General features: G+C 52.1%; 2 protein-coding genes and 1 pseudogene across 2 annotated transcripts; 2 read left to right on the forward strand and 1 right to left on the reverse strand.

Annotated features, from left to right (window-relative positions):
- Positions 1–1,115: 1,115 nt before the first annotated feature.
- On the reverse strand, positions 1,116–6,362 carry LOC147957583 (uncharacterized). The gene is made up of 6 exons (XM_087531773.1): positions 6,137–6,362; positions 5,819–6,056; positions 5,474–5,783; positions 5,312–5,410; positions 5,127–5,217; positions 1,116–1,129 (listed from the first exon to the last, which is right to left on the reverse strand). Exons 1-6 carry the CDS (start codon positions 6,360–6,362, stop codon positions 1,116–1,118), a joined length of 978 nt encoding a protein of 325 aa, XP_087387899.1.
- A 3,349-nt stretch (positions 6,363–9,711) lies between these two features.
- Positions 9,712–10,035, forward strand: LOC147957584 (uncharacterized; annotated as a pseudogene).
- Positions 10,036–11,982: 1,947 nt separating this feature from the next.
- Positions 11,983–12,882, forward strand: LOC147957585 (uncharacterized). Its single transcript, XM_087531774.1, has one exon. The coding sequence runs from the start codon at positions 11,983–11,985 to the stop codon at positions 12,880–12,882; it is 900 nt and encodes a 299-aa protein (XP_087387900.1).
- Positions 12,883–16,074: the final 3,192 nt, after the last annotated feature.

Consider the following 16,074-nt stretch of genomic DNA (forward strand, 5'->3'; position numbering starts at 1 on the left):
CTCCGTTTATTCCGCAGCTCCTGCTTTGAGTTACAAATGTGAGCAACTGCACCGGTATCAAATACCCAGGAGCTACTACGAGCACTAGTAAGGTACACATCAATTACATGTATATCACATATACCTTTTGTTTTGCCGGCCTTCTTGTCCGCTAAGTATTTGGGGCAGTTCCGCTTCCAGTGACCACTTCCCTTGCAATAAAAGCACTCAGTTTCGGGCTTGGGTCCATTCTTTGGCTTCTTCCCGGCAGCTTGCTTGCCAGGCGCGGCAACTTCCTTGCCGTCCTTCTTGAAGTTCTTTTTACCCTTGCCCTTCTTGAACTTAGTGGTTTTATTCACCATCAACACTTGATGTTGCTTCTTGACTTCTACCTCCGCTGATTTCAGCATTGAAAATAACTCAGGAATGGTCTTTTCCATCCCCTGCATATTGAAGTTCATCACAAAGCTCTTGTAGCTTGGTGGAAGCGACTGGAGGATTCTGTCAATGACCGCATCATCCGGGAGATTAACTCCCAGCTGAGTCAAGCGGTTATGCAACCCAGGCATAGTGAGTATGTGCTCACTGACAGAACTATTTTCCTTCATCTTACAGCTGAAGAACTTGTCGGAGACCTCATATCTCTCGACCCGGGCATGAGCTTGGAAAACCATTTTCTGCTCTTCGAACATCTCATATGCTCCATGTCTCTCAAAACGCTTTTGGAGCCCCGGCTCTAAGCTGTAAAGCATGCCGCACTGAACGAGGGAGTGGTCATCAGCACGTGTCTGCCAAGCGTTCATAACGTCTTGGTTCTATGGGACGGGTGGGTCACCTAGCGGTGCTAGTAGGACATAATCTGTCTTGGCAGCTATGACGATGATCCTCAGGTTCCGGACCCAGTCCGTATAGTTGCTGCCATCATCTTTCAGCTTGGTTTTCTCTAGGAACGCGTTGAAGTTGAGGACAACGTTGGCCATTTGATCCACAAGACATATTGCAAAGATTTTAGACTAAGTTCATGATAATTAAGTTCATCTAATCAAATTATTCAATGAACTCCCACTTAGATAGACATCCCTCTTCTAGTCATCTAAGTATAACATGATCCGAGTCAACTAGGCCGTGTCCGATCATCAAGTGAGACGGACTAATCAATGTCAGTGAACATCTTCATGTTAATCGTATCTTCTATACAACTCATGCTCGACCTTTCGGTCTTCTATGTGCCGAGGCCATGTCTGTACATGCTAGGCTCGTCAAGTCAACATAAGTGTTTGCATGTGTAAATCTGTCTTACACCCGTTGTATGTGAATGTTGGAATCTATCACACCCGATCATCACGTGGTGCTTCGAAACAACGAACTGTCGCAACGGTGCACAGTTAGGGGGAACACTTTCTTGAAATTATTATGAGGGATCATCTTATTTACTACCGTCGTTCTAAGTTAACAAGATGCAAAACATGATAAACATCACATGCAATCAAATAATAATAGTGACATGATATGGCCAATATCACATAGCTCCTTTGATCTCCATCATGGGGCTCCATGATCATCTTGTCACCGGCTTGACACCATGATCTCCATCATCGTGTCTCCATGAAGTTGCTCGCCAACTATTACTTCTACTACTATGGCTAACGCGTTTAGCAATAAAGTAAAGTAATTTACATGGCGTTTCCCAATGACACGCAGGTCATACAAAAATAAAGACAACTCCTATGGCTCCTGCCGGTTGTCATACTCATCGACATGCAAGTCGTGATTCCTATTACAATAGCATGAACATCTCATACATCACATATATATCATTCATCATTCATCACAACTTTGGCCATATCATATCACAAAGCACTTGCTGCAAAAACAAGTTAGACGTCCTCTAATTGTTGTTGCAAGTTTTACGTGGCTGAAATAGGGTTCTAGCAAGAACGTTTTCTTACCTACGTGAAAGCCACAACGTGATTTGTCAACTTCTATTTACCCTTCATAAGGACCCTTTTCATCGAACCTGCTCCAACTAAAGTGGGAGAGACAGACACCCGCCAGCCACCTTATGCAACTAGTGCATGTCAGTCGGTGGAACCGGTCTCACGTAAGAGTACGTGTAAGGTTGGTCCGGGCCGCTTCATCCCACAATACCGTTGAAGCAAGATAAGACTAGTAGCGGCAAGAAAGTTGACAACATCTACGCCCACAACAAATTGTGTTCTACTCGTGCAAGAAGAACTACGCATAGACCTAGCTCATGATGCCACTGTTGGGGAACATCGCAGAAAACAAAAATTTTCCTACGGTTTCACCAAGATCCATCTATGAGTTCATCTAGCAACGAGTGATCGGATGCATCTACATACCTTTGTAGATCGCGAGCGGAAGCGTTCAAAGAACGGGGATGAGGTAGTCGTACACGACGTGATCCAAATCACTGGAGATCCTAGCGCCGAACGGACGGCACCTCCGTGTTCAACACACGTACGGTTAGCATGACGTATCCTCCTTCTTGATCCAGCAAGGGGGAAGGAGAGGTTGATGATGATCCAGCAGCACGACGGCGTGGTGGTGGATGCAGGGCGTCACAGCAGCAGGGCTTCACCGTATACTACGAGAGGAAGAGGTGTAGCAGGGGAGAGGGAGGCGCCAAGACTCAAGGTGCGGCTGCCCCCTCCCTCCCCCTCATATATATAGGCTCCCCTAGGGGGGCGGCGGCCAGGGCTGGAGTGGCCCCCAAGGCAAGGTGGGGCGCACCCCACCCCTAGGGTTTCAACCCTAGGCGCATGGGGTGGGCCTAGGGGGGCGCACCAGCCCACTATGGGCTGGTTCCCCTCCCAACTTTGGCCCATGGGGCCCTCCGGGATGGGTGGCCCCACCCGGTGGACCCCCGGGACCCTTCCGGTGGTCCTAGTACAATACCGGTGACCCCGAAACTTGTCCCGATGGCCGAAACAGCACTTCCTATATATAATTCTTTACCTCCGAACTATTCCGAAACTCCTCGTGATGTCCGGGATCTCATCCGGGACTCCGAACAACATTCGGGTTACTGCATATACATATCTTCACAACCCTAGCGTCACCGAACCTTAAGTGTGTAGACCCTACGGGTTCGGGAGACATGTAGACATGACCGAGACGACTCTCCGGTCAATAACCAACAGCGGGATCTGGATACCCATGTTGGCTCCCACATGCTCCTCGATGATCTCATCGGATGAACCACGATGTCGAGGATTCAAGCAACCCCGTATACAATTCCCTTTGTCAATCGATATGTTACTTGCCCGAGATTCGATCGTCGGTATCCCAATACCTTGTTCAATCTCGTTACCGGTAAGTCACTTTACTCGTACCGTAATGCATGATCCCGTGACCATACACTTGGTCACTTTGAGCTCATAATGATGATGCATTACCGAGTGGGCCCAGTGATACCTCTTCGTCATACGGAGTGACAAATCCCAGTCTTGATCCGTGTCAACCCAACAGACACTTTCGGAGATACCCGTAGTATACCTTTATGGTCACCCAGTTACGTTGTGATGTTTGGTACACCCAAAGCACTCCTACGGTATCTGGGAGTTACACGATCTCATGGTCTAAAGAAAGGATACTTGACATTGGAAAAACTCTAGCAAACGAACTATACAATCTTTATGCTATGTTTAGGACTGGGTCTTGTCCATCACATCATTCTCCTAATGATGTGATCTCGTTATCAATGACATCCAATGTCCATAGTCAGGAAACCATGACTATCTATTGATCAACGAGCTAGTCAACTAGAGGCTTACTAGGGACATGTTGGTGTCTATTATTCACACATGTATTACGATTTCCGGATAACACAATTATAGCATGAATAAAGACAATTATCATGAACAAGGAAATATAGTAATAATGCTTTTATTATTGCCTCTAGGGCATATTTCCAACAGGCGCCGCCCCCCTCCTTGTCCAATTCGGACTTCGGGGGGGGGGGCTGCCCGTTGGCCGCCTCTCCTCTTCCACCACATGGGCCCATGAGGCCCAATAACCTCCAGGGGGTTCCGGTAACCCCCCCCCCCCCCCCCGGTACTGCGGTATATATCTGATAACCCCCGGAACCATTCCGGTGTCCGAATATAGTCGTCCAATATATCAATCTTCATTTCTCGACCACTTCGAGACTCCTCGTTATATCCGTCATCACATCCGGGACTCCGAACTACCTTCAGTACATCAAAACACATAAACTCATAATATAACCGTCATCGAACTTTAAGCGTGCGGAACCTGGATGCTCATATTAGCTCCCACATATTCTACGAAGATCTTTATCGGTCAAACCGCATAACAACATACGTTGTTCCCTTTGTTATCGGTATGTTACTTTCCCGAGATTCGATCGTCGGTATCTCAATACCTAGTTCAATCTCGTTACCGGCAAGTCTCTTTACTCGTTCCGTAATACATCATCCCGGAACTAACTCATTAGTTGCAATGCTTCCAAGGCGTAAGTGATGTGCATTACCGAGTGGGCCCAGAGGTACCTTTCCGACAATCGGAGTGACAAATCCTAATTTAGAAATACGCCAACCCAACAAGTACCTTCGGATACACCTGTAGAGCACCTTTATAATCACCCAGTTACGTTGTGACGTTTGATAGCACACAAAGTGTTGCTTCGGTAAACGAGAGTTGCATAATCTCATAGTCATAGGAACATGTATAAGTCATGAAGAAAGTAATAGCAACATACTAAACGATCAAGTGCTAAGCTAACGGAATGGGTCAAGTCAATCACATCATTCTCTAATGGTGTGATCCCGTTAATCAAATGACAACTCTTTGTCTATGGCTAGGAAACATAACCATCTTTGATCAACGAGCTAGTCAAGTAGAGGCATACTAGTGACACTCTGTTTGTCTATGTATTCACACATGTATCATGTTTCCGGTTAATACAATTCTAGCATGAATAATAAACATTTATCATGATATAAGGAAATAAATAATAACTTTATTATTGCCTCTAGGGCACATTTCCTTCATGGCCTCCTCCTCCTCATCCTCTTCCTCCTCCTCCTCCTCCTCCTCCTCCTCCTCCTCCTCCCCAACCAACCTAGACGACGAGGGAGCATGGCTCGATGAGCCGATGAGACCCTGTGTGGCTACAGGCTGATAAGCTTCAACTGACCCAGCTCCAGGACACCCAAGCAGCCCTACCAGCTTGGGACAATGCAGCACGAACTTCTGCACTCACAATGAAAGAAGGTCATAATAAGTATCAGATCGACTGGTTGCAAGTGAACAAGATGCATCTGTTCCGAGGAGGCTGGAATTGTACCTTCATCGTCCCCCTCACTTTGTTCTCAGATTGTATGCTCCCGGGGAGATCACCTAGTGCATCTGAGGCTTCAAAGATGCATCTGTTCAGCTCACCAGACTACAACGGCATAAGTCAGTCACGAATAAACTAATTTAAATACAACCGTCGGTTCGAACTTACCACTCTGTTGATGAGGGGTGCAAACTCCCTAAATCCACTGTGCATGTCTCTGATACCGGTCTGGTAGGCCTCTTCCTCGGGGTCATCCCTCTCCAGCTCCGCGATGTCTTCCGCCGTCGACCGAGGCCTGAGACGAAGACGGTGCTTCTGGCCATCATCGTACCACCTCATGTGTCGGCCCAGGTAAGCATCCCAGTCAGTTACTTTCCTCTCCACGTCTTTACGGTACCTCCGTTGGTCCCATGCCGCCACATGAGTCTTATGCTCCTCTCCCCAGTCAGTGATCGACTGATTCTTCTGCCGGCTCGTCCTGCAAGGCATATGCAAGAGATCATCATAAGAAACATGATAAGCGTAATGAAATCATGGGCACGGAGAACAAAGCACTCACAGGTGGGCTGGCCCGGTGGGGTATGTTGATAAATCCCAAACTGTGTGGCCACGCGGTGTGGCAAGTGCCACTCGACGCCGTACCCACAGATCATGGGTACGATGCACCGCCAGAGACCACGGTCCGCATCACACATCACGTTCAGATCAAAGTCCCACTCTCGGTCTTGTCGATAAGGCCACCAGTTTACGTATTACATATACATTGGTAAGTTCGCACTCTCGGTCAAAAGTGGAATCAAAGAGAAAGGTGTTGAGCGAGTTCATATACATGCGTATGCGTCAAAGCGTCCAACTCGTTGGTGTAGGTGTTGTACGAAGTCTTGTTTAGGCCCATGTAGAGTTTGACAATGTTCCACTCGTAAGCTACGGTGGGGTTTCGAGTCTCGTCGCCGTCTTCGCTATAGTCTTCCCATGGGCGTCTTCGCAACTTCTTCGGACGCCCCACCGGCAGCCGCTCCCACATCCAAATGGAGAAGGCCCAGACAAAGCCACCCATATTGGACTTGTCTCCCGTCCTTTGCGTTGCGTCGTCAAGCTGCAAAACATCAAATGAGGATCAGATATAAGAAAATGTCATGGACACACTTTCGTAGGTAGGTAGGCAATTAGACACCCTCTTACCGAACGGTATAGGTAGGCGAGAGATGCGGTCCCCCAACTGTACCCTGCATCCCAGTCCGCTAGGAAGAACAGATACGCCCAGTTGGCAGAGTTCCCGGAGCTGGGTGGAAACACGACCTCCGAGAGAATATACCACAGATAGGCCCTCGCTACAACTCCACAGTCGCCTCATCTGCGCCTTGGGGGCATGTCTTCCGGTGCTCCGAGAGCCAGCTCAACGGGACACCGGATGTATGGTTACTCTTGGCAACGGGGCATTCGCCGATGAGGGTGGTAACCCTCTGCTGCCAGTTGGTCCTCTCCACTCGACCGGTGAGTGCATGACCCTCGATCGGCATGGCAGTAATCATCGCCCAGTCCTCGAGGGTCACCGTCATCTCCCCGCATGGCAGATGGAAAGAATGGGTCTCCAGTCGCCACCGGTCAATCAGAGCTGTGAGAGCTGCGTGGACAAGCATCGGCGGGTGACGCTTGAACTGCAACACGAAACCCAACAGACGGGCTTTCTTGAAGAATGGCGCGTAGCGCTCGTCGTAGTCCATATTCCCATGAACCCCGTGACCCCTCATGCGCAGTGGCTGGAGCATCTGTCAAAAAGTGAACGCCAAAAGATAGGAAATCATTTTCATCAATCCGAAAACTATGATCAAAATTTCATTCATATCACTTACCTCTCCGTTCTCTATGAAACGAGCACGATGACCCTTGTCGAATGCCCAGTCCAGCATGGAGTACCGTTGGCCGATGTTGTCCGCAAGAGGTGGCCGCCTTAATAGAATTTCATAAACAAAAGTAGCATAAGCATAAGCATACATAAACAAACAATGAAATCAAATAATATCAAAATCATATCAACATGCATCATATGAACAAAAAATCTTAAGCATATTCCTCCAACAACATCTACTACACATGATGGATCAAATCATATCAACATGCATCATATCAAAAAAATCCTCCAACATACATCATATCATCATATTTTTAAATAATTTTTTCCAAACAACATCATCATGTCATCATATCAACATGCATCATCAAACTAGGGTTCATCCTCTTATCAACATTACATCATAATTTTTTTAACAAAAAAATTATGAACTAGGGTTCATCTTCACACGAACATATGAACAATTCATTAGAGTTCATATCCAATACCACTAGTTACTAAATAACTAAGAACTACAAGTACAATCAATCTTAGGTGAAAAAAAACCAATCTAAGTTCAAAAATATGAGGAATTTCAAGCAAATAATGCGTCGAATCGGAAGCAAGTTTGCAAAAACTAATTGGAGGGATTGGAGGAGCTTACGGTTCTTTCTTCGGGGCCATCTCGATCCGCAAAAACGGTGAAGAATCGGTGAAGATCCGAGGGGGTGAGTGGAGGAGAAGAGAGAGGGAGAGAGGGGCGACTGGGGGGAGAAACTGCCGACGGGAGGGGGGGGGGAGATGGGAAGGGGCGCGGGGTGTCAGGCGGAATAACTGCTCGCAGCCTACTGCCAGGGGTCCTCGCGGTAGGGTTAGACATGTTACCGCCCGACCCCCTGGTGGTAGCGTGCGACGGAGGGGAACGGCGGCCGTAACCGCGTGCTGACGTGGATACGTACCCTACCGCCAGGGGCCCTGGCGGTAGCCTGTCTAACCCTACCGTCAGATCCCCTGGCGGTAGAAAAAAGGGTCAAATCCCGAAAAACTTTTAAACGGGGTCAGATCCCGAATTTATATCACAAAAGAGTCAAAACACGAAATTTTGCCGCCATGTGCCAGTCTATGCCATCGCCCATCCGACAGATCATTGAACACACTACATGGCGACCCTGCCATTGATTTCGTCAGCAGAATTTTCGCCGGGTCATGCAGATTAGCCACAGTCGACGAACTTGTCATCAACACCTACCACTTCGAGTCTTTGTTCCTAGACTAGAAATCTAGTCCCGGACGGACAGAAGAGCTGATTGAGTCCTGGATGGGATCAACTCATCCTGTGGGTCAGGCACCCCGCACGGAAAGTAGCACATGCACAGCCCCGTTACCGGCAGGTCGTGGCACCCCTGCTCTGGCTCGCCGCCCCGTCATCGCTTGACGCCTAGCTATCCGACTCCGTCAACAGTCGACCGCGTCTTACGTCGTTTTTCCTTCTCCAAGTCACTCGTCCACTTTCCTGCCCTGCTTCCCTACCACTGTTTCCGCGTATATATAAAGAGCAGGAGCAGGGGGAGTGCTACAAATCATCCGGATGATTTTGTCCAAAATTAAGCCGCCTCCTAATCCGTTCGATTTGACGTTTCACATCCGTAGGATCAGGAAGCTCCCCCGTGGCAGCACCAAAGCAGCAGCTCTCATGGCAGTAGCTCCCATGCCAGCACCGACCGCGCCCGACGGTGCTTCAATGCAACCTCTGCTGGAGCTCCGACGAGACCCCATCGCTTCACTGCAGCTCTGGCGGTGCTTCATTGCAACTCCGGCGGCGCTTCAACGACCCCTATGACGCTTCATTGCAACTCCGCCAGTGCTACATTGCAACCCCGACGATGTTTTGGTGCAGCGCCAACATCGGCGTCGCGGTGCTCCACGGCAGCATCCTGACGCCGCCGGCGAAGCTTCACTGCAGCACCATCGCCACGCGCCGGTGCTCCATCGTATCACCGGCGGCTTCGTCGAAACTCCACCGCAGCACCTGATGGCCGCCGGCGAAGCTTCAGTGCAGCGCAGCGCGACGGCCACGAGGTGCCGTGATGAAGCACGACGGCGACCGCGGAGGCTGCGACGCAGCGCGGCGGCGACGGAGATGCTGCGACGCAGCAGGCGGGTGGTGACGGCGGATCTTGAAGCAGCAGCCGCACTGATGCACGCGGTGGTCGGAGGGGACGCAGTCCTTCCCGGCCTTGCGGCTGGTTGCTGGAGAAAAGCGAATCGACAGGAAGGGGACAAGAAGGTCGCTGAAGTTCTTGTTGGAGATAAGGATAAGGGAACACTCGGGGAAGAAGAGAGAAAACTACTGAACGAGCTTTCTCTCGCGTGAATAGATGACCAATTAAGGGAACGTTCGGTGGTGGTCCTCATAAGGACACGTGTCAAGCATTGGAGGCGGCTTAAGATGCAATTAAATCATCCGGCTGTTTTTTTATCGTTTTCCTTATCGGAAACCAAAGCTCCATCAACGCAGCACACCCGGAGATGAGACCAGGTAATCAAAACGCATCAACGCTAGGCGCCGCTGACCATGCACAGAATCTTGGCTTTCTCCAATCCCCAGCTCGTCGCCCGCGGACATCGCAGGGGCCGGCTACGCCACGCCCACGCGCCTGTCCTATTGGAGCCGCGGAGGGGAGCAGCCAGAGAAAGCCACAAAGAAACAGCAGCAGCAGCTGAAGGTGGACCAGGGCTCGCCGCCGGAGGGGAAGCGGGAGGTGCGGTTTCCGCCGCAGTTCGACGGCATCAACCACTTCGAGTCCATGATCTCCTTCTGAGCGGCTGACCCTCCTGTCTAAGGATAGTTATTGAGCTTCATGTTTATTTTTGCTGGCTGCTTAACTAGTGATGATGAGACATGTATTTAGCAAAAAGAAAAGTGATGATAAAGCCTGTAATATGTAGAGGAGGTGAATGAATTACTAATCATACGCTTTATGCTCATTTTTTATGGTGCTAACTGGAGCCATAACTCTACGAAGTGTAAGATAAAAAAAATGACGAATTCCTTCCGAGTCCCCACCCTAGCCCCCAACTCCCAGTGTAGAAATCAAAATGTTAAAACACACACATATTTTTCTTTTTGCCAAAAAACACCGGTACATTGATCAATGGGAAAAAAGCCACGGAAAGATAAAATGACGAATTGTAAGATATATCTGCACTCTACGAAGTGTAAGATAAAAAAAATGACGAATTCCTTCCGAGTCCCCACCCTAGCCCCCAACTCCCAGTGTAGAAATCAAAATGTTAAGACACACACATATTTTTCTTTTTGCCGAAAAACACCGGTGCATTGATCAATGGGAAAAAAGCCACAGAAAGATAAATAATGAAAGTAAATACTCCAGCAACCTTCACTTTTGTGATTAATGCTTGTGCTATATATAAGTCTATATTCACATGAACATATCGCAAGGTCAAATAGTTCACATACACATGGATTCTTATTCTTTCTTCTGTTTGACATATTACATGCAACCAGGGGAAAGAGTGAGAGATGATCCAAAGGGGTCCACAAAAATTTGCGAATCAGAAGCATCAGGAGCAAAGCAGTTTGTACTCGGTGAATTCAGTAGCCTGTGATCCATCGACATTCTCTACAAAATTCAATAAACATGCCACAACCTGAAAAGATTTACCCCCACTCTTGTGGTGGGAAATGCTGTTTATTGGTTTCTTTTTGTCCGGTGTAGTTTCAACTGTACCGGTGAAGGAGACAAGATGTCAGCCTGCCATGCGATGCAGCGAGCACGACGAAATGCCAATGGTGCTGTGCGATACGGCAACGCCGTGTGAAGCGGCAAGACGTGATGAAGCTGGAGGAGGAGTCGGGTGATCCGGCAAGTTCGGGTGAGTCTGTGGCCGTTGATGAGGCTGCCCAGGTAGCTAAGGTTGTTAGATAGCTTCATGCATGGGCTGTTAGGCCTTGTACAATGGTGGGTGCTTCTGCACAGGTGCTTGAGAAAAAAGTGCACCGTTGCATGTCATCTTGCAGTGCAGAGGTGCTAGACACAGGTGCTTCCATTACTCAGATGTAGGTGTTGGGCTCTTTTTTCTTTTCTATATTCTGTCCAAAAAGGATTGAAAGGAGCAGTTATTTTCTAAGCATTGGCTGGCGCCGGAAGCAAAACATTTGCTTCTGCCACCAGTTTTAAGAGCATCTCCACCCGCGCTCCCAGAACGGTTTCCCGAGGTGATTTTTTTGCGCCGGCGCCGAAAAAACGGCCCAGTCGCGCCCCCAGGAGCCCGTTTTTCGCCAGCTTGGGCCGAAATCAGCGCCAACGGAACCTGGTCGAACCCGACGTGCCGGGGGATGCCCGGGGGTGCCGGGGCGAGTGTTTTGGCGCAAAACAGCCGCGGGCCTGCCGAATCAGCGAGACAGGCGCTTCGTCCACCTCATCGCCTCGGTTCTCGCGGGAATCAATGCGAAGGCTATCGCGCTGCCGCGCCGATCGCCCTCCATTGATGCCTTCATGGGCGGCGCAGTGAAGACGCCGCCGACGAGCGTCCCGCCCACATGCGCCACACGTCCGCCCGCATGCCGCCCCCGGCCACCCCGCTACGGCTATAAAAAGGCGCCCTCCCCGCTGGTGAGCGCCACGGCCTCCCCCTCTACCTCCGGTGAAAGCCTTTTCCCCGCCGGCGAGCTCTCCCACCACTCCCCTGCCCGCCGATGAGCGAAACCATGGCGGAGAGATACCTAGGCGACGGCGCAGCGGCGAACAGCTTCGGCCGCTGACACCTCCAGGAGCCGGAGGCGCGCCTTCTGTACGAGGCCGAGTGCCCGGCGCCCCCCGACATGCGCGTGCCTGTCTCGTGGAGACCGAGCGCCGGCGGCGTCCTGGAGCCGCCGGTGCCCGAAGGGGCGGCACGGCGGGTGGAGATCGCCCGCATCCGCTCCTCGTTGATGGAGGAGCAGCGGAACGAGCCGAGGTTCGCGCCCGACAGCGAAACGCTGTGGATGATGTACTTCCAGCACCGCCGCGAGGAGCAGATCGCCTCCGTCAACGGCATCGTCCCCCGCGGCCACCACAACTCCGAAGGACGGCGCGAGTGGTGGGGCGTCCCCGGCCGCACACTCGGCGCCGTCCTCGACCACATCGAGACTGGCAATATGCCACGACTAGAGTACCCGACGCGACCCTCCTTCTCTCATCGGCGTGGCAGTTCCTGGATGCCGCGGCGAATGGAGCCGGGGTCGTCCTCGTCGTCGAGCTCCGGCTCGCTGGCCGTCCGCCCCGTCAAGCCCGAGCCAGAGGAGACACCGCTCGGGCATCGTGCTCGCAGCGGCGCCCTCGTCATCAACGAGCCCTCGCCTGCGACTGCACCGACGAGGCGCTCCTTCCGCCTGGTCCGGCCGAAGTCCGAGCCGGACATGCTCCCTGTGAAGCCGGAGCACGCCGGCATGGTAGCCCCCAACGATGAGTCCGCCCTCAAATGGGCGAGGGAGGACTACGTCCGCGAGCAGGTGCGCCGCCAGCGTCAGGCGTACCTGGAGACCCAGGCCCGTAGCTGCGCCGAGGAGCGTCGCCGTGTCGCCGAGGAGGGCGGCGTTATCATCATCGACAGCGACGTTGAGGGCGAGGCCGGGCCGTCAACCGCTGTCGGCGACCCTGGCGTGGGATGCAGCAGGCACGTAGGTGAGGCGCGCGGCAACGACGACGACTACACCCGCTTCTACACGCTACTCGGCATGTAGATGGCGGCGGCGGTGGCGGCGACGGTGGCGGCAGCAGCTTAGGCTTTTAGTTCGTTTTTAAGTTAGTTCATGTATGTTTTTAAGTTTTTGTACAAATTTTGTCGAAAATTGGCCAAACTTTGCCAAGTTTGCAAAAAAAATTGAAACGAACTTCGCCGAACCCGCGGCGACCGCGGGCACGTGACTGAGAGCAAACCGAGCCCCAGGGGTGATCTAGCGCCGGCTCGCACCCAGGCCGCTCTTTTTCGGCGCCCTGGGGGGCCGAACGGCAGGAGATTCTCTAAGCACCGGTGCAGTCCAATATGAGTAAAAAAACCGGGTTTATTTCAATGGCACCTGGCTAAGCACCCCGGCGTTGTACAAGGCCTTAGCCTGCTGCATGCAAGTGGTTAGCGTTGAAGAGAAGCTACGCAATTTCGGGAGACAACTAGTGATTACTAGGTTGTTATTGCTAGTGAGTAGTGGCCGGTTGGCCGGGCCATCCACATCATGAAGCGATTCTAGGACGTGGGAGTTGCGGCTCAAGTGGTGACTTCAAGTACATGGGAGGAGTGTATGATGATGGAATTGCATGATGTATTGATGAGGTGCAATCGCACGTATATATGATGTACAACGGTGGACCACGACCTCAACTATACAAGGAAATTAGGAGGTGGGCCCAATACATATACTCAACCCCCACCCCCCTCCAGAGTCAAAGCGGCGCCATTGCTGATGCAAAGACTGAACCGAAACTCCTCGGAAGACGCCATACGCAAGCCCTTGGTCATGATATCTGCAAATTATTGGGAAGTAGGAACGGGTAGAACATGAATATGGCCGAGAGCCTCCTGAACAAAATGAATATCTAACTCAATATGCTTGGTACGACGATGATGAACTGGGTTGGCGGAGAGGAAGACAGCCGAGACGTTGTCGCACTAGACCACCGTGGCTCGGTCGACAGGACACGAGAGCTCCTGGAGCAGCTGATGAATCCACGAACACTCGGCGACGACGTTAGCCATAGCGCGATACTCAGCCTCAACACTGAAACGGAAGACCGTAGGCTGCCGCTTGGACGACCACGAGATAAGCGAGGGTCCAAGGTAAACACAGTAGCCCGAAGTGGAGCGACAAGTGTCATGGCAGCCGGCCCAGTCGGCGTCGGAGTAGGCGGTGAGGACGGTGTCGGTGGAGGCGTGCAACGTGACACTGAGATCCATAGTGCCACAGATGTAGCGGAGAATCTGCTTGACAGCGGACCAATAAACATCCCGATGAGCATGAATGTGAAGACACGCCTGCTGAACTGCATACTGAAGCTTCGGTCGAGTGAGAGTGAGGTACTGAAGAGCCTCAACAATAGACTGGTAAAACGCAGCATCCCAAGCGGGAGAACCATCCTTAGTAGAGAGCTAGGCCTTCGTATCAACAGGCGTGGAGGCGGGCTTGCAATTAGGCATGTCAACACAATCAAGGAGCTCGTGAGCGTACTTCCGCTGGTGAAGGAAGAAGCCATCCGGACGACGCACCACCTCAACACCGAGGAAGTAGTGCAGAGGACCCAAGTCCTTGATGGCAAACTCAGCGCGAAGACGATCATTGAGCTGACTGACAAGGCCAGACGTACATGCCGTCAGGATGATGTCATCGACGTAAAGGAGCAGATATGCACTGTCGGACCCCTACTGGTAGACATATAGCGATGCGTCCGAGCGGGTAGAGCGAAACCCAAGCTGGTGCAGAAATGTCGTGGTATGCTGGTACCAAAGGCGAGGAGCCTGCTTGAGTCCATACAAGGACTGCGAGAGCAGGCACACGCGGTCAGGATGAGCCGAATCAACAAACCCCGTGGGCTACTGGAAGAAGACATGCTCCTCAAGGTGACCATGGAGGAAGGCGTTGGAGACGTCCAACTGGTGCACCGGCCAGACACGGGAGACCGCAAGGTGGAGAACCGTGCGGATCGTCCCGGTCTTAACAACCAGACCATAAGTATTGGTGAAGTTGACGCCAGCACGTTGCCGGAAACCACGAACAACCCAGCGCACTTTATAGTAGTCAAGGGTATCATCGGGACGCAGCATGTGTTTGCAAACCGATTTCCCGGTAATCATGTTGGCGTGCCAAGGACGGGGAACAAGATGCCACGTCCGGTTGCGCAGCAAGGCGTCAAACTCCTCTTGGATCAGAGCCATCCAGAGCGGGTCACGAAGAGCCGCTCGAACAGAGGACGGCAAAGGCGACGGCGTAGAGGTGGATGCCGGTGTGGACGTACTCGTCCGAAGCATAGCACGAGCTCGGGCGAAAAATGCCCATACGAGCGCAAGTGACCGGGCCGACCGCAGGTGGTGAGCCCGCAGCCACCGGCGAAGAGGCACCAGGAGGCGGCGGGGCAGCGGTCGAATGCAGCGCCGCGGGAGCCGGAGCCGCGGGCGGGGCCGACCCGCTAGGCGACGAGGCAGTGGCCGAATGTGGAGCCGCGGTAGCTGGGGCCGCGGTTGGCGATGGCGGCGATGGAGCAGCGAAGGGCGCCTCAAACATCAGGCCGGCAGGGGCCACCACGTCGGAGGGCGGCGGTGAGGCGGATGCCGATGGTGGACATCGAGCCAAAATACGATGTCGACGCGGGGCCGACATTGGACCCAGAGATAGCTGGAGACGGGTGACGCGCCTCAAAGCCAGTGGGCGGGCAGAGGGCGGCGCGCGAGTGTCCTGGGCGAGACGCCTAGGGTTCCACATCATCAGCGGCGGGAGGGACAACTAGGGTACTTGCTAAAACGGAAACACGTGCTCATCAAAGTAAACGTGTCGGGAAGTGAAAACGCGGTGGGACACGGGATCGTAGCACCGATAGCCCTTGGAGTTGGAAGGGTAGCCGATGAAGATGCATGCAACAGAAACGTGGTGCAAGTTTATGAGGAGAAGTGTCAGCAGTGCTAGGATAACATAGACGCCCAAAGATACGCAAACCTTCATAAGAAGGTGGCGTACGAAAGAGGAGGTGGTGAGGTGCCTAGTTCCACCGCAGGCGACAGGGCCGGAGGTTAAGGAGAAGTTATGCTGTAGCAAGTGCGTCCGACCAGAAGCGAGGCGGCACGTTAGCATGAAACATGAGCGTGTGCATGCTGTCATTCAGAGTGCGAAGGACGCGTCCAGCTCCACCATTCTGCTATGAACTATATTGACAATTGAGACGAAAAATTA

Source organism: Triticum urartu, chromosome 7A, assembly GCF_056163025.1.
Source record: "Triticum urartu cultivar PI428250 chromosome 7A, HENAU_Tu73, whole genome shotgun sequence".
Lineage (NCBI taxonomy): Eukaryota > Viridiplantae > Streptophyta > Magnoliopsida > Poales > Poaceae > Triticum > Triticum urartu.

What these genes read in the sequence shown, in the direction of transcription:
- LOC147957583 (XM_087531773.1), bottom strand. Translation starts at nt 6,362, where the DNA reads ATGGGTGGCTTTGTCTGGGCCTTCTCCATTTGGATGTGGGAGCGGCTG. An exon ending in CACCCCTCATCAACAGAGTG is followed by an intron (nt 5,411 to 5,473) that starts GTAAGTTCGAAC and finishes ATGCCGTTGTAG; the next exon opens with TCTGGTGAGCTGAACAGATG. An exon ending in AAGTGAGGGGGACGATGAAG is followed by an intron (nt 5,218 to 5,311) that starts GTACAATTCCAG and finishes TTGTGAGTGCAG; the next exon opens with AAGTTCGTGCTGCATTGTCC.
- LOC147957585 (XM_087531774.1), top strand. Translation starts at nt 11,983, where the DNA reads ATGCGCGTGCCTGTCTCGTGGAGACCGAGCGCCGGCGGCGTCCTGGAG.